Genomic DNA, 22,148 nt, shown 5'->3' with positions numbered 1-22,148 from the left:
CCTCGTGATGACCTCTATCTGAATGCCGATACCCTCATGATGTAGTACAGATGATACATTCATGACATCTTTGGTATAATGATCACAGAAATTGATAAACTTTATCTGAAATTTATTCCATCACACATTTAACGTCTGACACTAGAAGGACCGTTAAAGTGACAGACCTACCTTTCTGATTGTGTCTATCGACAAAATGGTACTTCAAAGACTGGAGTAACTTTTCGATTTCAATAGAACAACACAGGATCTAGCCTGAATTTTACAAGTCGAGACTACAGTCAATCAAGCAGTGTAGAAATAGTCGAGCTTTAGCTAATAGATTCGTTTGCGTTCTATAAAAACAAAGATCCCAATATCTTATTTCTACTTGGTAGCATTCGAACACATCGACACAAACATTCCCAATCGACACTTTAGACATAGGGGGGAATCGAGCAAAATGCTCCAGTACCGGTACCGGTACCTTGTTGGTTCAAAAGGTATTTTCTACAATTGAGGCACTTCTTGCATACCCTCTCAGTCAATGGCCATTGGCTGTATGCAGCATCTGAAGCGTGCTTTGCGAACAGTGTTTACGATTTCTTGCTGTGCGGTCTCGAGCATTGTGACTATTTCGGCGAAGGAAGGGCGCACGTCAGGGTTGGCATCCCAGCAGCGTCTCATGATTTCACCGAGCGCAGGGAGACAATCCGGTGGTATGTTGGGACGCACTTCCCTGTTCACCACAGCAAAAGCTGCCTGCACGGCTGTCATATTTTGAAATGGAAGCATACCGGTTATGAGCTCCCAGAGAACAATGCCAAAGCTATAAACATCAACTTTCTGATTGTAGGGTCGGTGTTGGATCATTTCTCTGCAAACACAAAGGTGTTTTCACATATAAATTAATCAGCAATCAATGCCATAAAGGATAACATAAAGATACCGGGCATTGCCTGCAACACAAAGACGATTATGACTACGATAAACAAAGTATAAGAGAGCTAAGACCAACCTAGAAAAGTTATATTGGCCTATGCGAATGTAAAGATAAATGAACAATGAGATTTTCAGCTGTTATTTAGCAATAGCAAATTTGCATATGTTCAATAAGATGTGGAGTCATGTGAGAGACAAAACATACATTTCAATCTACAAAGGCATATGTGTTTATTTATATTTACGAGAAGAAATGTGTGAAGTAAGCACATGTCCCAGTTATACACAGTTGATATGTCAAACATAGGAAATAAGAAATCCATTCTCTGGAAATAAATTCCAGTGGGACACAGAGTGCAAGCCTGCAGAAAGAAGAGTAGAGAGATGCAAAATACAACATTTAAAGGCACAAATGAAGAGATGAAGAGTACTTGAAGACATAAAGGATGATTTGATATTGAGAAAAAGGAAACTCTTATAGTCCAAACTCTAAAAGAAGGAAGTATCCTTGATTAGAAAATGAATTATTCTAATATATTTTTCCACTCTTGAAGGAGGAGGACGCTATCGAGCATTGAATGAAAGTAGGTTATGATTTCTCAGCAAGCATGGAAGGTTTCCTCTAGAAGTAGGGGTGCAGGACTTGGGAGTAAGAAGGAGCCTTCTAGAATTGTTGATCTTCTTCACTCAACTCCCACCTCAATCATTCATTGCGACTTTAGCCTACTTGATGATATCCTAATCTTCCTGGGACCCTTGAATAACTCGTTCCAAACTTCAACCAATCAACATGTAAGAATTGACAGATGTCCACTTGCAATAACTAAATTAACTGCCAGAAAAATAATAGTAATAATAACCACAAGCTAGTATTTTTTTAATGGACGCCGAGTAGAAATGTTAAATGGAAAGCACTATAAGAAAACCACATGTGATGAAATAACTCCTAGCCAGAATTTCATACTTCTATAAACATTAGCAATAAAAGTTTGTGCCAAAAAGTACATAATAACTAGAATCTAAATCAAGCTAATATTATTTAAAGCAATCGAAAGTCACAATGTCTTCTTCAGTTCAACTTGTCTAAAAAAGATAGCTACAGATCTTCTTAACAAATTCGGAATGGAATTTAGTTTTTCCACATTTATCCTCCATAAATGCTAATATCTAATTGCTACTAAAAAATAACCTGAAAATATCAACTTCATGGATGGGAAGCAGTCATCATGGACAAAGTATTAGCGATAGAATGGAAGTACATGCAACATAATCATCAATAAGGCTATCATTTAAACAAATAATATATCCATCATACAAGATAAATCATAAAAACACGCACATGAGAAGATGCTTGGATGGCTTGTGCATCTGGACATACAAGAGGTTTCAAGTTCAAATTCTGCATGTAGCCCATTTAGGTATAAACTTTTGTCCTATGGCAGGAAACACATCTATGTACACTGTGTGGTATAATAACATACAATATGAGCACATGATGACAAGAAATTTGCCAACAGTCCCTTAATAAAGATGCGACAGAATATCTAACCATCTGGTTGACTAAAAACTGTCTGATGTTGATGATGATTTAGAGTAGTAAGCTTCTGAAGACCATGTTGGTCCCTGTTCATAAATTAAAGCTACAAGGCCATCGCCTGGTCTACTGTATGAACTTCAATTATAGATCATGTGTATGAATCATGATGCCTCCAACAAGGCAACTAAAACAAAGGGTTTTGAGAGAATGATCGCCACACAGGTTGAAATATTAGTATCTATCCAGTATGCATTTTTCATAAAAAGAAAAAATTTAAACAACTTGCCCACTTATAATTAATTGTCACTGCTCGTACCATCTTTTTGCATCGGGGAGGAGAAAATAAAGGCTTTAGTACAAACAAATGCCTAAAAATATACTCCATTAATGCATAGCAACATAAGTTTTAACTAGGTTACTAAATTTAGGTAATGACAAATAGCAAACATGAATAAGATGCAGGACAATTTCTTGAAAGTATGGCTAACTGACAAAACAATGAAGAAACCAGGAGCTGCAAATTTATCGCATTTATAGAACTTTTACGATATCTCAAGTTATTAAGAAAATATAAGACGAATGTTTGCATACGGTGCCATCCAACGGTAAGTTCCAGTTTCTGGCGTCATCCCCTCAGTCTTGACCTCAATACGTGCAACTCCAAAGTCAGCAATCTTAATTGATTTGTCCGCAACTATAAGCAGATTGTCAGACTTAAGATCCCTATGTATGAACCCTAGCCCGTGCACATACTCCATACCCTTGGCAATATCTAATGCTTGTTTGACAGCCAGTTTCAGAGGCACTGACCTATTCTGCCTTTTCATGAGAAACTGTCTCACAGATCCTCCCTTGGCATATTCTGTCACAATGCACCAGACCATCGGCTTCCTGCAAGCTCCAATGAACTTCACAATATTCGGGTGCTTGAGATTTGCCAGCATCATAACCTCCTGACCAAATTGTTGCTCCATCAGTTGTGACCTCTGAGGATCGTTCTCTGGCTTTTCCAATAACTTAATAGCAACATCTTCTCCATCATATGTGCCTTTATAAAGTTTCCCAAAAGCACCCTGAGCAAAGGCCATCCCCATATTCAACTTCCTAAGATCAATAGTCCACTCATCATAGTTCTGAAGAGATTCTGTGGGATAACGTGGATCCATCAATGCCTGAGCCAACCCATCGTCATTTATGGCATGGGACACCCTACCAGGTCGCACACTGTGCCCTGCTGATAAGTTGGCAGCGGGAAACAGACGGAGTCCATGACGCAGTATGCCAGTTCTTGAGTTGTTTGATCCGACACTGCTATTTTGAACGGACATAGCAATGGATCCATCCCCAGTGCTCGTCTGCAGGCTTCCGATGCTATCTACAGACATGTTAGAGCCCTCATCAAGCTTCCGGTAGCATCCCAAGTCGTAAAAGCTGTTCCCGACAACATTTACACCACCGCCGCCACTAATAAAGCCAGCAAATTTAGAACCTTCCATCTCTATCCAAACAACGGCGAAATTCCCAAAGTTACTCTCAAACAATTTTCTAATCCACCAGTATTCCACCCAAATACGAGTTATTTAACCATTCCAAACAACTAACCGCGCCAGACCAACCAGTTGAAGTTCGTCAATAACTGTTACATCCAAATAGAAGCCAAAAATAAGACCTAGAGTTTAATCCCTCCCATAAACCAACCAAAAATATCCTTTTTTGAAGCCATCCGAGGCCGAATAACCTCAAAAGCAACATCCGAAGCAGATCAGAACGAAACAAACACTGATTTCGATGATACGTACCTCGATCGAGAGCAGGTTGCGCGGAAGAGAAGATGCAGAGGAGAAAACGGAATAATAAAGTAAGTATGCCGCAGAATGGAATAATAAAGAGGTGGAGGAAGATGACGACGACGAGCACTAGGTCGCAGAGCAAGTCTTCCCTTGCTTTCCCTTCCTATTTATTTATTTCCTTTTTCTTATTCATTTTTTTTCTATCGAGATGAGGAAGTAACGGTCATGTTATGTCCGATACTGTGACATGTTATGTGACAGTTATCTCAATATAACGTGTTACATTCACATAAGACTAAGAGAAAATTTCATTTGCCCCCGCACTGTTTTGTATATTTCATAAAATGACCCCATAGGTATGAAATTATCATTTTAGCCTTATAGTTTCAATTTAACGTAGAAATATCTCTGTTTTTTTCGTAAATTACAAATTCCTAATAATGGCCATTTTAAAGTAAAAAATTACTAAGTGTCGTAATAATTTTAGTGTATCATTTTTTTAAAAAAACTTAAATTAAGTACTTTAATTAATTTTTTTAATATATAACTTTATTATCAACTAATTATTCTTTTTAAACTTCGCCTCACCAAACACACATTCTGTTATGTGGATTAAAAACACATATCGTAAGTCCACAGGTCAATAATTCAATTTGACTTTATTTTACATACAACGAAGAGAAAATTTAAGTGATACGATATTTTTAACTAAAAAAGTACATAAATTGACTTCTGTGTCAAATAAATTAATGCTAAAAAAAGTAGCAGTTGTAGTTTGACTTTGGACCGGTTGCTGGTTCCTGTCCGACCCGCCAACTTTGACGGCGTTGAATGCCACATCACTAGAACGCGCGTTGACAATTACTAGCGCCTGATTGATCATTAATTTTAATCTCCCACGGCTAATCCAGTCAGCCAGGTTACCGCAATCAATAATTAGTTTTAATCTCCCACGGTTAATCCAGTCACTCAGGATCCTTTTCACCACAAATTACAATCGAGAGGATGAATCACATAAGTTATTAATTGATGGAAATCGATCTCACCTATTTTGATGAGATGAATCTCACATATTTGATAAATTTCACTTTGCCTGTACAGGTAGTGCCCTAACCTCTCACAATGAGAGGGATGTGACCCACTACTTAAATGTGGGTCCCACCATCCCAATGTGAGAGGTTGTGGCACTGCCTGTACAGACAGGATCGAATTAACCCACATATTTAATAGGTGAGATCCATCATCATCAATCAATAGATGTAGTGGTTCATTCTCTGGACCGTAAATTACGGTCCAGAGGATTTGTGCTCTAATCCAATTTTCATCCATCAAACAAAAAATTATTGAGGTAAAAAAATTAATAAACCAGGTAATATCGAATTTGGGATGATCGATTTGGTTCTATGAATATTTTTTTATTGATTATTAAGGTAAATCGGAAAGTACTAGGACAACTCAGAAGTCCAACATTTTATGATTGTGCATCTCATTTAGAAAAAAAATTTCTATAAATATATTATAATTAAAATTGAATTATAATTAAAATTGAACCCTGTATACGTGAGTGATAATTTGATGTCCTTTCACAATCTCCTAAAAAACATTTTATATTGTTGTTGGTCTCATGAATTGGCAATATATAATGTAATAGATCATAGATCGATTATTAACATCTAAGAAATACATTGCATGTCATCTGACTATTACTACACTGAATAAAATTCTCTGTAATTTACTAATCACTTCTCTTTCAAATCGTACGAGATACCTTAGACGACAGATATACATTTATCTTCCTCTCTGTTCGTGAGACCGGCTTAATAAAAACCGCCGTTTGTTTTAATGTTGTTACCACATATTTGCCACAATAAACACTTAATTAATTAACGGCCGGGTTAAAGTTGACCTCATGATTAACTCCTTTACCTAACTTGGAGACGAAATCACCTTTCCACAACAAACAATTAATTAATTGCCGAATTTTATATTTCAAAAATGACAGCTAAGAGTATTTTCTTGGCTGCACATTTTATTAGGTCATTTAAAAAAACATCCTTCATAATTGAAAATTTTCAATTCATTACATAAACTTTGCCTTCTTTGATTTTTTTTTAAACATCTTTCAACAATTCTTATTGTTTTCCCTCTCTATTCTTATACTTACTATAAATGATTACTTGACAAGAGAGAAGACAAAAAAATAATATTTATCTCTTTCATTTTTATATAAAAAAATATTTTTAAATGATGTTTGATTGACTTTTAGTTTTTTTTTTAATCGTAAATTGTTCATATTCTTAGTATTCGACTAATATGAAGAATTGAGTCGTTTGTTTGACTTGTTTTGATTTTATTTATATTTAGGCAAAAAAGCAAAGTTGGCCTCGATCCTTTGTATGGCTAGAAGGATAGGGTTTATTGAGGAAAAATCCAAAATTATTAGGTTAAAATGGAAGAAAGGTAGAGAGAGGGTTTTGAATGCAGATCGGCGTTCCGTGGCGATGCTGCAGTTGGATTTCCCCGAGTTTTGCTCTCGATTCTCGCATTATTATTGGGCGAAAGCAGTCTCCGCGGATAGAGGAGAGGGTCGAGAATTCTTCAGGACAAGGTCAAGGGCATCGCCACGATAGAGCTAGAGTGAGAAACAGGGAGGAAAGGCGGGGGAGGAAGGTAGCTATTTCCCCCCCTTTGTCTTCGTCTTCCAACGAATTGGAGCAAGATCCTGCGCTTTCTCGTCGATCCATCTCTTCGCAGGGTCTTGGTCGTTTCCCTCCATCTTTCCCCTTCGACCCGGTCGGTTACTAGTGGAATTGTTTGCTGGGTTTATTCTAAGGTACGTGCTTGTGGGTTCCAACCTGGGAGATGGCGATTGGTTTGTATTTTTTTTAGATTAAAAATGCAACATTCTTACCCGTCATCCTTGATATTTGGGTAAAAGATTGGATTTTTCTTCGTTTGTTTGATTAGGTAATGCATATTCGTGAAAATATGTGAGCATCTCGAGTATCTTAATCGTTTATATTTAATCTTTTGATACGCTATTCTTCTGCTGTTTTCTTGCTTTAATTATATTCTATATGTCTACATATTAATTTTTTTGGATAGGATGTCTACATATTTATTGGTTTCTTCAGCTTGACTCGAATTCTCTCACTGTTGGATGAACTGGCCATTTGTACTCAGCTTAATCGTTATTCAAAATTTTGGTTTGTCTCATAGGCACGTAACCCACTTAGGCAATTCCATGTAAGTTGAGATTCAGCTATTATTGTTTAGTAATGCCATGTAATATATGGTTTATGATAGTAAAGGTTTCGGCAATCATGGTCTAGTAATGCCATTTAATTTGAAAATCAGCAATTATGGTGTATGATAGTAAATAAGTTTGAGTTCAACTGCCTCGAGAACTTAAAATGCATGTGTTTCTAATTTTCTTAGATTCCACAATTTTTTCTTGTAGAATACAAGATGGGTGTGATGTCAAGGAAGATTTTGCCTGCATGTGGTAGAATGTGCTATCTTTGCCCTGCACTGAGGGCACGATCTAGACAACCAGTGAAGCGGTACAAGCAACTGCTAGCTGACATTTTTCCTCAATCTCAGGTGATATTTATAGTTCTGACATCTTAGCTATCTTTTATTTCTGACTTCTGAGTGTGAGATCTTGGCTTTTCCTCAATTCGCTGATTGAATATGTTGATAAGAATCATGTTGTTGGTACTTCATGCTACTTGTAAACCTTTTTGATTTCTCATGTACTTCAACATTAATGTTCTTATGCAACTAAAGGAATATATCAATTTAGTGCCTTCACGTGTAAAAAACAATGTACAGGAACCATGTACATACCGAGCATTGTGGTGAGCCAACATTCAAACCGACATCTTACATTTATCGTACATTTCAAGTGTCTTTTACCCTTGCGTTAACCACCTTTCTAATGGGCAAGTTACTGATTATCCATTTTTGAGTAATTTGGTTTAGAGTCTGCTATTTATTGTAACAATTCCATTGCAACTGACAAATCATATGTCGTGCATTCATTTACATGTTTGTGTTATGCTTACAATTGTTACTGCAAAAACAGGACCAACTTGCATAGCCGATATTAAGAACTGAAAATTATATTTCTATAGACCTTATATATTTTTAACAATACTAATGCCATCTATTATCATTTTAATTGATGTCTAGATTATTTTCCTACAATCAGAAGATCATCAAAAGAAAAATCATTGAATGGTTCAGCAGGAGCAAGAATTTCCACACAATTGAATCTATATACAATCCAAAAAAGGGTTTGTTTACATCCACACCTAGAGAATAACAAAGTACAAAATAGTGAAAATACAATGTAAGATGTCAGCGGTAAGCAAAACATGTAGTGCCTACACAAAATAAATTTGTGCAAGATTGAACCTATATAAATAATTAAATACTATAGAAATCTTAAAAAAATATCTTCTCATTTTGTCAATTCTGTGTATGTTAGCAATTTAAATTGAACCTAAAAGAAATTAATTAATTTATCAATGTTTGATTTGTTCCTTTATGTATGGTCTGCTTATTTTGGTGTTCATTTAGTTAAAATGCTAGTAATTAGCTTGGTCTAGATGATCGAGTTGAAACTTAAAGTAAAATGTGGCCTTTATAATCACTAACTTGGCAGTATATTCAATCCAATTGTGTAATGGTGGGCATGAGGCATATGTATTTTGATAAAGCCGGTATGCATACTCAGCCACACAGTGATTGTTTTCTGTCTTAAGTTGGCACAGATAAATGCCCGATGGACATGCCTAATAAATTAATTACAAACAGTAACTAACAAATTTCTCATGTGTGTATGAGTGTTCATCTATATATTGGCTGTCAATTTTTCTTGTCAAGTGTCTTGAACCACTGTCGAAATTGACACATATACTATGATAGTATGATGTACTTGTAACAAAATTATGGTAACATTGGATGCTATACATGATACTGGTATACTCATGCCTTCTCAAAAACATTAAAATGCAGTTTTTAAAAGGTTTATGATGTAGACTCGAGATATGATTACTTGCTTGTATTTTTGTTGGATTATATCACAATGATTTCAAGTAAATGCTTCAGTTGATGTGTAAAAACAAATAATTCTTTGCAGGATGAAGAACCAAATGATAGAAAAATTGGGAAGTTGTGTGAATATGCTTCTAGAAACCCACTTCGCATTCCAAAGGTAAAGTATTGTCTTCTTTGTTTGGTTACTTTAAGATGACTTTGTGTTAGGAGTTGAACAACTTCCTACCCGTAAAGAAGTACAAAAAGAAAACTGTAAAGAAGAGATACAAAAATTGCCCAGTATACACATTAAACTTCAATTACCGACACTTTTTTTTTTTCTTGATCTTCCATGTCTGAATACCTGCTGTCCTGCCTCTTTATCCGGAAGAATGGACTTAGCTATGTCCATCAGGAATTCTTCCAAGGAGCAGAAACATGTTTTTTTTGTTCCTATCAAAACATCACACATGAGCAAGGGCATTGGCTACCTTGTCTATTTCTGTGCTGACTAACTATTTCCCACCTTAAAAGGTTATTTGATTCAAGTAGTTCAGAACTTCAGATACCACATATAATGCCTTCCGAGGAGCTGAGCTTTAATTTTCAATCTGAATAGACAATGATTTTCTTTATTCCTCGTTTCCCCTGGCACATGCTTCCTTTTATCCCATTTGTTTTTGGTTGAATTTTATCCCATCTGTTATATCTAAGTTTATAATTTCTTCTGTTTGTCTGTGATTTTTCATCCTATACTCATCTGTTGCTATTTTTTAGCTTCCATATTTATATATTTTGTTGCTTATTTGGCAGATAACAGAATATTTGGAGCAGAGATGTTACAAGGAGTTGCGAAGCGAACACTTTGGCTATGTTAAGATTGTGATGTGTATCTACCGTAAATTGGTGATTAGTTGCAAGGAGCATATGTAAGATTTACTTGAATTTATGGTTTTATTATTTGTTTCTTCTTGATGATGTTTACCTTTGGTCAATCTACACAAATTATCGTGACTTTCCTCACGATTGCATTATTGGTGAATGACACTAAGCCCAGGAATTAGGACATGTATGATTAGATGAGCGTGCATGAAATGTAGAATAAAATGTTTGGTTTCTAAGAAGTGGGTAGTGGTTACACATCTGATTCAAAATTCCATATAGCAAGCTTCCAATTTTATTATGGGGTGGCACATACTTAAATCTTCTGTGAGAGAACATATACAGGAATCTAATAAATTGCCGGCCTCTAAAGGATGTTACCTACACTCTGGATTCTTAAATGGATTTGACTCACTCTTCCATTTATGCTTCTAAGACTGTATATAAAGCTGTAATCAACTCCAGAAGAATTTTATTTCCATTGATCTTTTCCTTTGATTTTGAGATGTACTTGCTAATAATGTATGCCTGACAATTTGGTGACATGACCTATCCTATGAATTTATCTTTTTCAGGCCTCTGTTTGCAAGTAGCTTACTGGACATCATACACACACTTTTTGATCAAACAAGACAAGCTGAAGTGCAAACTATAGGTTGCTATACACTTTTTGACTTTATTAATAGCCAAGTAAAGTTCTTCTCTGCTACATATCTACATTTTGCCATCTTAATCTACTTGCCTATTTTTGGCAAATCTCACATCATGATGCTGCTACCAATTCTAGGTTGATGGCACACACCAGTTCAATATAGAAGGTCTGATTCCTAAATTGTGCAGTATAGCTCAAGAATTGGGTGATGATGAGAAAGCATGCTGTTTACGTGCAGCAGGGTTGCAAGCTCTGTCTTCATTGGTATTTAACCTTGTATTATTTTGTTACCATTTCATATTTCATTTTAACTCATTATATGATTTCATAAATTTCTGAATCTTGGTGTCATAACATCTTTTAAATTTGAACTTAATGAACTACTTCAGTTGCAGAGCTAGGAGCACTTTTTAAGTGGGTGCAATTCTTATTTTTGAAAACCAGCCAGAATAGATTGTTTGATTGAGAATCATTTCCCAATCTAAGTAAACCATTAAGTTAAAAAATTGGTTGACCTTGACTAGTGAAATTATATTAATATCATCCTCATCACGGCAAGTCTGATTTTAGTTAAACCTCATTTTAAAGCTAATTGAAACCAAATCAAGATAACTAATTTAATGAATTTAAGTAAAATTAGGTTTCAATAAAATCAGTTTAAATTAGCTTAATTAAATTAAATCAAAATTAATCTTATTTGATTAATTAATTAATTAAATTAAATTATTTAAAATCAGATGTAATTAATTTGGATTCATTAAATTCAATAAATCAAAATCAGATTGAATTAACATTGGACTTGCTTTAATTAAAATCATTATGTTAACAAACTTACAAATAATGCATCCTATATTTAATTAAATATCAATATAACAAAAGTAAATTTTGCATTCTGATATAACTCAATTATGAGTAATTCAGATCATTTTATATTACTCTCCGTTTAATTCAAGTCAATATTTTCAATCATAATACTCTCTTTATAATTCATTGATCATTCTATTTCTCGTTAGCGATCCAGTGAAGTTCATATGTTGTCCCTTTGTAATGACATGTAGGTTTGGTTTATGGGTGAGCATTCTCACATCTCCACGGAATTCAACAGTGTAAGCACATTTTATACTTTTCAAATTTCCAATTAAACTGAACTATGACTTATATCAATGCTGACTTCTTTAATGTACAGAACAGTTAAATTGAATGACACTCTTCCTCATAATATAAATACTTTCTTGAAGTTGAATTTTAGCTTCACCAAGCGAGAATTTAACTTTGAATTTCAGTGAAAGATCTAAAAACAAACCAATGTCTGGTTTTCCACTTTGTCTAAGTTAATTTTGGACTTTCATGATTTGTTAACTGTAGCACATTGGACATAGTATAATATAGTATCAACTAATTATCAAGAGAATAAAAAAAACTTAAGAAAAAGAAAGTAACAAATGTTAATTCCATAATCCTAATGTCGATGTGCTTATAAAACCCTGTATGCGCCTTTTCTTCTAGACTTATGGGCCAGTGTCTTTGTTTTCCATGGTGATCTATGAAGTTGTATGAGAAGACTTGCAGAACTTTCTTGTATGAGTAATTCTTGTGCCTTCCCAAGTAAGTTCTTAGAAGTTGAGATTTGATTGGGGACCCTTGCAAAAAACCTTGTGCTGTTAGGAAAGGCCCAAATTTAAGATGCATGGTTTAATGCCTTTCTTCATGAACCATACTAAGATTGAATCATGGGTAAAGAATGCTTATAATAATGGAAAAGGGATGAATCCATGATGGGCGTATATGATGTAACAAGAGAAAAGGAGTGAGCAATGAGCTGACATTGGAACTCATCATGTGTGCTTCTGTACCTGGTTCAGATTTAATTGGGTAACCAATTATACATAATCCTCAAAAGCTAAAGTTGTGAGGAAAGCAACCTACAAATATGTAACAAAATACAATTCACAAGTATAAAAAATGCTGAAAATGACACTTCATTTACTGTCCAGAATATCCAATAACTATCAGTGTATCATGAACCACAGTGGGCATATCTTGACTAAATACAATTGATTCTAAGACTTTTGTTTTGTCCGTCACAAACCTCTCATTATATTTCATTAAAACTTTTTTTAATGGTTAAAATTACTAAACATTCACCACTAGTTGCTAAGTTCTTGTCCAAGGAACATTTACTATCTTTCTAGATTGTATATTATTAGGATTGTTATAAAATTTATTTTGTTTTTTTTAAGTTTCATGTCTTTTGTACTATATAGATTGTTTCTGCTGTCTTTGAGAACTATGGAGATACCAAAAAGAAATCAGAGGATGATCAACAAAGTGAACAGAGCCGGTGGGTACAGGAAGTCCTTAAAACTGAGGGTCATGTATCTCCTTCTCCTTTTATCATTTCTAGGATTCCTTCCTGGAAAAGTATTGTAAATGACAAAGGAGAACTTAATTTGACTTTGTAAGAGTTTCATCCTGTAGGTTTAACCTGTTCAGTAGTTTTAATGCTTCTCAACTTGTCTAATATTTTATACCCATATACAATTAACAGGGACGAGAAGAACAGTCCTTGCTTTTGGTCTAGGGTTTGCTTGCGTAACATGGCAAAGCTAGCCAAAGAAGCAACTACTGTGCGGCGTGTTTTGGAGTCTTTATTTTATTATTTTGATAATAATGGTTCATGGTCTGCACAAAATGGTCTTGCTCGATATGTCTTATGTGATATGCAGTTATTGATGGAAAAGGATGGTAAAAAAATTTTGTTTTACAATTTTCTTTGTTTTTTGTGTTTGTATTTTTCTTGAGAGTTCATTTTTTCTCACCTTACAGGGCAAAATGCATCTCTTCTGATATCGATATTGGTCAAGCATCTTGAGCACAAGACTATTATAAAACAACCAGATATTCAGTTGAATATAGTTGAAGTTACTGCTCGTCTTGCTGAGCAGTCTAAAGCACAAGCATCTGCAGCAATTATTGGTCCAATAAGTGATCTTGTGAAACATTTACGTAAATCCATGCATTGTGGACTTGGTAATAAACATATGGGGGATGACATCATCAAGTGGAATGACAATTTCCGAAATGCACTAGATGAGTGCATCGTTCATTTATCTAAAAAGGTATTGTTACTTTTCTGATTTTTTTTTTGAAAAGAAAATAGGAGGCCAAAACCATAGAAGGTTCTCAGCTAGAGATTTATGTTTGATGTTCTATTTACCATTGCTTGTCTGAATGTCAATACTAAGATTAAGCATGTATTTCCGCTTATCTATTTCTTTAAAACGAGGTCTTTGAAAAAGGTCCTTAAAATATAATATATTTTAGAAAGGAGTTTTTTGTGAGCTAGATTTGAGAAGCATGACCTTTCTTACCAAAAATTATGACATTGATGTGGTGTCTGTCAACAGATTGATGATGCTGGGCCTGTTCTCGACATGATGGCTGTTATGTTAGAAAATTTATCATTGAATTTGGCCATTGCAAGGTCAACTATTGTTGTAGTGTATCGTACTGCACAGATAATTGCATCTGTTCCAAATTTATCATATCGGAATAAGGTCAGCCAAGTATACATATTATAGGTTAATTTTTTTAGCCGTAAGCCTGTAATTCATTCTCCTCATCATGCATTTCAGGTGTTTCCTGAAACTTTGATGCATCAATTGCTCTTAGTAATGGTGCACCCTGATCATGAAACACGCGTAGGTGCTCATCGTATATTCTCTGTTGTTCTTGTTCCATCTTCTGTATCTCCTCAACCTAGATCAGTGACTCCAGAATTACTTAAAGACATTGATCTTCAGAGAACACTCTCAAGAACTGTTTCTGTCTTTTCATCATCAGCTGCTTTGTTTGAGAAGCTTAGATGGGAAAAGGTATCTGTGACAGAAAAAGCATACCAACAAAATATGAGCAGGGTTCCTAGTCATAATGGACAAGAAAACGGTAAAGACGTGAAGCTTTTTAAGCTGCAGTCATCTCAAAGCCGTACTCGTAGCATCAAAGGACCTCCATTTTTAAGAGAAGATAATATTCCAGTGGTCAAGTCAAATAAGGTCAATAGCTTTACACAGTCAAGTATTATTTATTCAGCTACTCCATCTTTATGTAACTAGCTCTTTGTATGCTCACTTAATCACAAATTGTTTGCCTTTATGTATTCAGGACTCTATTCTTTTAAGATTGAGCAGTCGTCAAATCACACTTCTTCTTTCATCATTTTGGGCCCAGGCTATGTTTCCTGAAAACGCTCCAGAGAACTATGAAGCAATTGCTCATTCTTATAGTTTGACATTGCTGTTTACTCGAGCAAAGGTAATCAAATTCTTATTTTGTTGCAAATATGGTTAAGTACAGTTCTGTTTGGGATACATAAAATCTACTTTCCTAGACTGTGACAGTTCTACTGTTATAGTTTGGTTCATTTTTCTTACTCTGCAGTACATTGTAGCCTTAGATTTCGGTGTTCCAATGTGTGCTCTCTTTATGGTTTCTTAGCAAATAACACTGCATTGGTTAATAACATTTCACAATCTAGCTTCAGAAAACTATCATTAATTTATCTTTCTATTTCTGATTTTGCAGTCATCAATCCACGAGTCACTTGCACGAAGTTTTCAGCTTGCTTTTGCTTTGAGAAACATTTCACTTACAGAGGGTAAGATATTCATTTGTTTTGTTGAGAATAAAAGCGAAGGCTTACAAAGAATATAACAGTATGTTCTGAACCCTTTCCTAATCCACAGCAAGACTTAAAATCTCGACCCGTGCCGAGATTGTCCTAGATTGGAACGATACTATTTCGGTATCGTATCGTGCCGTGCCATTATGGTTTTGGTATTTTTTTTATTTATATATAGTAATTATTAGATAAATATGTTTATGGTGTATAATTTAAAAATAAGTTGTATATTAATTTTATATAAGTTCTCAATTATTGAACAACTTAATATTGTTAGAAAAAAATAATTAAATATAGTTTTCTTTAAAAAAAAATGATCAATCAATAACTCGAATTAAAATTGTTACATTTACCTTACTAATACCAAAAGAAGTGACATGAATCAGATGGAAACATTGGTTCTAGCAACATTTTGGTTAAATCAACTCCATAGTTCTACAAAGATGTTACTTTATATACAGTAATTATATAAATTACTATTTATTTATTTAATTAATTATTAATTTAAATAATATATATATTTAAAATAGTAAAAAAATAGAATATCAGTAAAACAGTAAAAAAAATATAAAATAATAAAAAATTATCAAAATATAAATCTGATTTATTAGAATATTTTATTTTTTTAGAATATTTTAATAAAATTTAAAAAAATAAAAAAAGAATTTTAAGAATATCAACTAATAAAATATATTAATTTTTTAATTTTAAATATATTTTTTATATATTTTATTGAGATAATTTAATTAAGATTTATGAAAGCCTATTTGAAATATCACACTTAAGTTGGGAATTGTTTGAATTAATTAAATCGCAGGTTTAATTTTCGAATAAGAAAATCATTGCATAACGCTTCCGGAGTCGCCGGAGGCATCTGGCGACGCTTCCGGCACTGCCGGAGATGTCCGACAATGCTTCTGGTTCATGGTACTTTTGCAAAGAGTGCCCAAGGTATTCAAGATGCCTCCGGGACGCCAGCAACGCTTCCAGCGGCGCTGTGTCACAATTCCTTCCTTCCGTTGCGTGTCTGTTGTGATTCCTTCTGTCGCGTGACACGTGCTTGATTTCTTTTGTCGTGTGACGCGTGCAATGAAGCACACAAAATTGTCGCGCAAGTTGTGCCGGTTTCGCTCCCGTGTCGGAACTGTAAAAACCGTACGTGCCGCTCGACATTGAACGATATTTCAATCACTGAGCCACAACATATGCTTTTTGGGTTGACTGTAGAGTAGTTATCTAACCAAATTTAAAGTACCCTCAGATGTATCATAAAGGTTGATGTGGAATGTATACTATAGTCCTGATAGCTGTTAACGGATGGCCATTTTATTCTCATAAGGTTTTCTTTTCATTTAAAATAACATGCTCTAGTTTTAAGTTAAGTTTGAGTGAAGTGAGATATAAATAAGTAGATATCATATGTTTTAGGTTGATAACCTTATACACTTGTAAAAAGCAAAAAAAGATTAGTGGTTAATTCACTTCTTCATATTAACTGCTTGCTAAATGATCAAGAAGAGAATATAGTTTAAAGTGTGATCTTGTTAGATCCATGCAAAGATAAATCAGTATACTATTCTTTGAAGATAATAAAACATGTCAAAGACAAAATCGATAAATATTTGAATGTTTTGTGTACAGTTAATAATTTGTGATTTAAATTCACAAGTTAATCAAAACAATTTGCTAAATTCAACATATCATTTTAATTAATTAAATTGAATAATTCTAAATTTAATTATTGGCTTAACTAAAGGAAACCAATAGTTGGATTTCTTTTCCACCTAGTGGGGTTAATTAACATAATGAAAACAGATCTAAATGGCTTGGATATTACTAGTGATACATTCTACATTGGGCTTGACGGTGGCTCAATGTATATATAACCAATCTCAAGTAGTGGAGAAACATTGGTTCTTTTGTTTAATTGTTGTTTGCTTGTTTTATTCCCTTCACAACTGACATAGGTATTTTTAGTGTTCCATAAGAAATCATTCTTGTTGACCTTTGGTGTGATTTTATGTAGGGTTGCTTCCACCATCACGTCGGCGGTCCCTTCTTACTCTCGCCACAGCTATGTTCATATTTGCTTCAAAAGCATTTAATATCGCTCCCCTAATTTCAATTGTGCAGTCAACCATCAACAAGAAAACAGTATGCACACTTGCAGTTCTGTTTTTACCCTTTCGTTCTACATTCTAAGAGCATACTTATTCTTGCTAATCAGCTAAAGCTCGGCAGTACTAGAGAAAAACAATCGATGGCTATTCCAAAAGGGAGCCTTTTGTAGTCAATTAAAAATTCATAATTTATGTGATGCTCATCATGCTGCTAATTTCGTCATATTGTTCTGATTGCTACATTTCATTTTTTTGGCATTCTAGTAAAAGAAAAAATGTATCCTGATTAGTACTTGGAAAGGCAACCCTTTTGGTACTATATGGGATTTGGTAAGATTTTGCATCCAATAAAATTCCTGTCTTATCAGTTTTGATAGGATCAACTATTATCTTACTCCAACAACTTTGACAGATAATTTACTAGTATTTTTCATGAAGCAAATTGCCACTGAAATAAGCTTATACTTCCATTACTTCTCAAACAATAGCTGTCATTGTCCTATAAACTTCAATTTGATGAAATATTGTGTTATGCTAATCTCGGCAGTTGATTTACTATATTTTATGATGTATTTGCCACAAAACTAGCTTATGTACTTCTATGAACCTATTAATTCTCATAAAGAGCTATCCTTGTCCAGGTTGATCCATTTCTCCAATTGGTTGACAACTCCAAACTTCAAGCTGTGAAAACTACAGCTGACAATTCTTTGGTAACTTACGGGTCACAAGAGGATGATAACAAAGCGTCGATATCTCTTCAGGCCATAGAACTAACAGAAAGCCAGACTAAAGAATCCATAGTTTCTGTCATCATGAACAGCTTAAGTGATTTATCAGAGGTAATCCTCAATTGGACTGGATGTCTGTATTCATCAGATGCATGACTACTTGTTCACTATCAGTTTCCCATTAACTTTTAAATGTTTATGCAGTCAGAGCAATTCAAAATAAGAAATCAATTGCTAAGTGATTTCTTACCTGATGATATTTGTCCGCTTGGACCTCAATTCATGAAATCATCTGGGCAGCTTTTGCCATGTGAGTCTGTAATTGAAAAGGAGGTAAGGCTCATGAATTTTAAGTGCTCCTTGAGACTTGAAAGCTCCATCATTGAAACATTTTTATTTTGTTTTACAGGTCACTTCTGCCGTTTTGGTTCATGAGGACTTTTCTGAATCATTTGACACTGGGCGAGATCATTCAGAGTTGCCTGATGACAGATCTAATCTTCTTAGTGTCGATCAGCTTCTAGAGACAGTATGTTTCCACTGATGCATTTTCCAGTACTCTGTTTCTATATTATGCAAGAATATTTAAGATTAGTGATCTTTCTAGCGTGCGAACCTAAACAATCATGCATACTGAAGTCACTTGTAGTTTCTGATTTAGACTCTGCATTTCATGGTTCGTTTTTTAATTTTTACTTAAGAAATTCTCCTACCCGTATAACATAATTAAATTTGTCAGCATAAGATTGGGAAGAATACCTGCTAAAATGTTGAGCCTGACATCCTAAGAGATAACTTGGAAATTGGAGCGAGACTTTTCATTTTAACTTGAATATCAATCATTTTTTGGCTTATAATTTGTTAAATGCAAATTGAATCCATGGTCGAGTTGAATGAAATATGATGTTTGCATGGATCAAGCTTTATAATTTAATTAGTAATTAATAATTCAACTACCATATCCTTTGCAAAACTGCGAGAGAACTTCCTTATTTGAGACAAAAACCGATAGCAAATAATATAATTGTTAACATTGTGCCTTTATTACTTGGTGAAGAAGTAGCTGTGTGCTGCCTTGTCCCTTTATTATTTACTCAGCTGGTTGTGCAGGTCTTCGATACAGCATGGAAAGTTGGAAGATTTTCAGTGTCAACAACCTCTGATGTACCATTTAAAGAGATGGCTAATCATTGTGAGGCTCTTATGATGGGAAAACAGCAGAAAATGTCCGTCTTTGCCAACACACAACAGAAACATTATATTTTAGATGTTGGCTCCCTGGAGGACCAATATGGAATGCAAAAGTATTCATGCTCCGAGATCGACCAAGTAGGAAAGGTACTAAAGTACATAGGATTTATAAGCCATCAATTTGCTAGTAAAAAAATCATGATGATGACGACGACCATTTACCATGTTATTCTCTCCTTCAACTTCTCTAGTAAGATTTTTTTTGATAATGCTAATGTCGTGTATCTTCTCGTTTTCTTCCAAAATGTTGATTCTGCAACTCGGAGGATTTTAGCTTTTAGTTTGTTGTTGCTACTCTAATCAAATTTTGTAACTTGTTTTATGTTGAAAGATTTTTAAAATTTGTCTTCTTTTTTAATATAAATTTAGGCAAATTGTGCTCTTTGGCTTCCATCTCTACAAATCTTCGTGTTAGAGTTTCTTTTTTTTTTTTTGCAAGTTTCTCCCATGCTCATTTTGTAAGCATCTAGCCATTCATATCTTGACGACTTAAACTTTCTTTACGAGTTCATTGAAAGTATCTGTGTCTCTAGGTATTTATTTATTTGTATGAAACCAAAATAATGATTTCGCCTAGTATGCTAAAGGCTTGATCATGTGGGTGCAGAGTGGCAATCCTTTCCTGGACGAAGACCTTGTAGACATCCAGAGAAAACACAGCAACACAAGAAACAATACCTTGGTACCCATCGACTTCCTTTACCAGCCACAGTGCCTCAAGCTTCCGGCGTCAAGCCCATTCGACAACTTCCTAAAGGCTGCAGGCTGCTAAGGGGTACACTGTATATGTGAAAGTCAATTTTCTACAAGTGGAAATTCTTTAGGAATAGTTCCCCACGTTTACCCTGTGTATACTGTATAGTTCTACAGGATTTTTTACATATTCATTCTGCTGGAGGTGTAAAAATTCCACTATTTCAATTTTTTTTAACCTAGTTCTTGTCGAGAACTGTAGAAAACAAAAGCTTTTCCACATGTAACCTCAAATTGTATACAAAAATGCATAAGTGCCTGTAATAACCAATCATTATCTCAGGTTGAAAGGGAGAGTTTAGTGAAATTTAACCTCTAAATTGCAAACTTATTGCTTGTTTGATAATTCATTTCCAGGTCCCTCAACGCCTCCACCCTCATTCAGTTTCAGGTTCATGCCGTTCCCTCAAGTGCAACTCACAGTTTTGACAAGGTGCATGTTCCTAAACCCTTTTTTCTTTCTATTCGATTGCACATGAGCTGATATTTGCATTTTGGTAATCGTATCAGAGTAGAAATCTCGTGGCATTGTTTCTAAAATGTGTTCAAATTTTACTCTGCCTACTTGAACATCTCGAAATCAGAATACAGAATCCTTGTAGCAACCTTTCTTATTTTTCTCTGCTAAACTACTACTTGCAGTACTCTCCTAGCAAAACAAAGGAAGAGTACTACTTGCGAACTCTCTTGAACTCTGTGATGTCGCGGGGAATCCTCAGCATGCCTTCCTGCTGAACCCATACTCCTCTGCTCCTCTGAGCAGGATCCCAAAAGCCTGATGGTGCAAGTAGGCATTGAGGGACAGCGAAGGGCACATCACGCTTCTTCTGGCTCTTGTCGATGTTATCCTTTGGCACAACTGCAAGCTTCTTCCACTTGAGCAGATCCATTTTGTGTTGCTTTTGCAATCCTGGGAGGAATGGCAATAACATGACAATGTGTGCCTCTCTCTCTCTCTCTCTATATATATATAGGGCACTGGTAGGGTGCCCAACTAGCCACCCGCGTTGTATTTTCATGATTGAGATGACTCGGGACGTTAATCACTCGGGGTGTCTGGAATCACTCAAGACGCTTCGAGTGATTTCAGCTGCCTTGAGTAATATCAGTTGTGAAAATACAATGCGGACGGCCAGTCGAGCACATATATATATACATATACAAAGCTGATATGCTCCCCGCCATCTGATGCATAACTGTGCTTAATTTTTACTATAGCAGTGTTTTGTCACCAAATTTAATTATTTTTCTACTATAGTAGCGCTCACATCAGAATAAAAAAAATACTAAACTTCGTTCCCTTTCAAAAATTCAAATATTTCGAACTCCCATTTGAACTACCTTGTTTCCTATGGTGTTGCGACTATGTAGAGTCATCGATCACTGTCATCGCCAATCAACTCTCTTGGTGTCGCCTCGCTGAGCTTGCTTGTTGCCATTCATCCGCAGTGTATTCTGCAAATGTACATATCCAAAATATCTTGCAACTCCATCCAAATGTTATAATTCCGTAGTTGATACAACATTGTATCAACTACGAAACTGTAGCTAATACAATATACCAGCTATAGTTCCATAGCTGCTACAACATTCTGGTCTAACCACGTTGTAGCAGCTATCGTAGCTGCTATAAGCTACGGTTTCGTAATAACTACAATATTCTTGTTTAACCACGTTGTAGCAGCTACGATTATGTAACTGCTACAATACTCTTAAATCAGTACGTTGTAGCAGCTATGAAAAAAACTGCTATAACATTTTGGTTAGTATATCCTTTTGCAATGCTG

The 22,148-nt window shown here is 35.0% G+C and overlaps 2 protein-coding genes across 9 annotated transcripts; one reads left to right on the top strand and one right to left on the bottom strand.

Moving 5' to 3' along the window:
- Positions 1-212: 212 nt before the first annotated feature.
- On the bottom strand, positions 213-4,427 carry LOC121974271 (serine/threonine-protein kinase STY13-like). Its single transcript, XM_042525256.1, has 3 exons — positions 4,258-4,427; positions 3,050-4,094; positions 213-856 (listed from the first exon to the last, which is right to left on the bottom strand). The coding sequence occupies exons 2-3, from the start codon at positions 3,952-3,954 to the stop codon at positions 520-522; spliced, it is 1,242 nt and encodes a 413-aa protein (XP_042381190.1). The 5' UTR covers positions 3,955-4,094; positions 4,258-4,427; the 3' UTR covers positions 213-519.
- A 2,279-nt stretch (positions 4,428-6,706) lies between these two features.
- LOC121974187 (protein SEMI-ROLLED LEAF 2-like) lies at positions 6,707-20,690 on the top strand. Of its 8 annotated transcripts, none has more exons than XM_042525249.1 (20): positions 6,707-7,081; positions 7,709-7,851; positions 9,395-9,469; positions 10,105-10,220; positions 10,749-10,863; positions 10,961-11,089; positions 11,884-11,931; positions 13,090-13,166; positions 13,374-13,570; positions 13,652-13,944; positions 14,233-14,382; positions 14,461-14,880; positions 14,990-15,139; positions 15,410-15,482; positions 17,533-17,660; positions 18,268-18,468; positions 18,562-18,690; positions 18,767-18,886; positions 19,468-19,695; positions 20,210-20,690. In XM_042525249.1, the coding sequence occupies exons 2-20, from the start codon at positions 7,717-7,719 to the stop codon at positions 20,378-20,380; spliced, it is 2,955 nt and encodes a 984-aa protein (XP_042381183.1). In that variant the 5' UTR covers positions 6,707-7,081; positions 7,709-7,716; the 3' UTR covers positions 20,381-20,690. The 8 variants fall into 8 exon arrangements, with proteins under 8 accessions (XP_042381183.1, XP_042381179.1, XP_042381185.1 ...); XM_042525245.1 differs by having other exon boundaries at positions 13,090-13,283; XM_042525250.1 differs by having other exon boundaries at positions 6,708-7,081; positions 20,216-20,690.
- The last annotated feature ends 1,458 nt before the right edge of the window (positions 20,691-22,148 follow it).

This window comes from Zingiber officinale, chromosome 1B, assembly GCF_018446385.1.
Source record: "Zingiber officinale cultivar Zhangliang chromosome 1B, Zo_v1.1, whole genome shotgun sequence".
Lineage (NCBI taxonomy): Eukaryota > Viridiplantae > Streptophyta > Magnoliopsida > Zingiberales > Zingiberaceae > Zingiber > Zingiber officinale.
Note: the sequence above shows the minus strand (reverse complement) of the source record. Positions and strands in the feature narration are given on the sequence as shown.

Bases quoted from the DNA above. Each gene is read 5' to 3' on its own strand.
- LOC121974271 (XM_042525256.1), bottom strand. From the start codon at position 3,954: ATGGAAGGTTCTAAATTTGCTGGCTTTATTAGTGGCGGCGGTGGTGTA. The intron at 857-3,049 runs GTATGCAAACAT...TTGTGTTTGCAG, and splicing joins ACTTACCGTTGGATGGCACC to AGAAATGATCCAACACCGAC.
- LOC121974187 (XM_042525245.1), top strand. From the start codon at position 7,717: ATGGGTGTGATGTCAAGGAAGATTTTGCCTGCATGTGGTAGAATGTGC. The intron at 10,864-10,960 runs GTAAAGTTCTTC...TACCAATTCTAG, and splicing joins TTGACTTTATTAATAGCCAA to GTTGATGGCACACACCAGTT. The intron at 15,483-17,532 runs GTAAGATATTCA...GATTTTATGTAG, and splicing joins AAACATTTCACTTACAGAGG to GGTTGCTTCCACCATCACGT.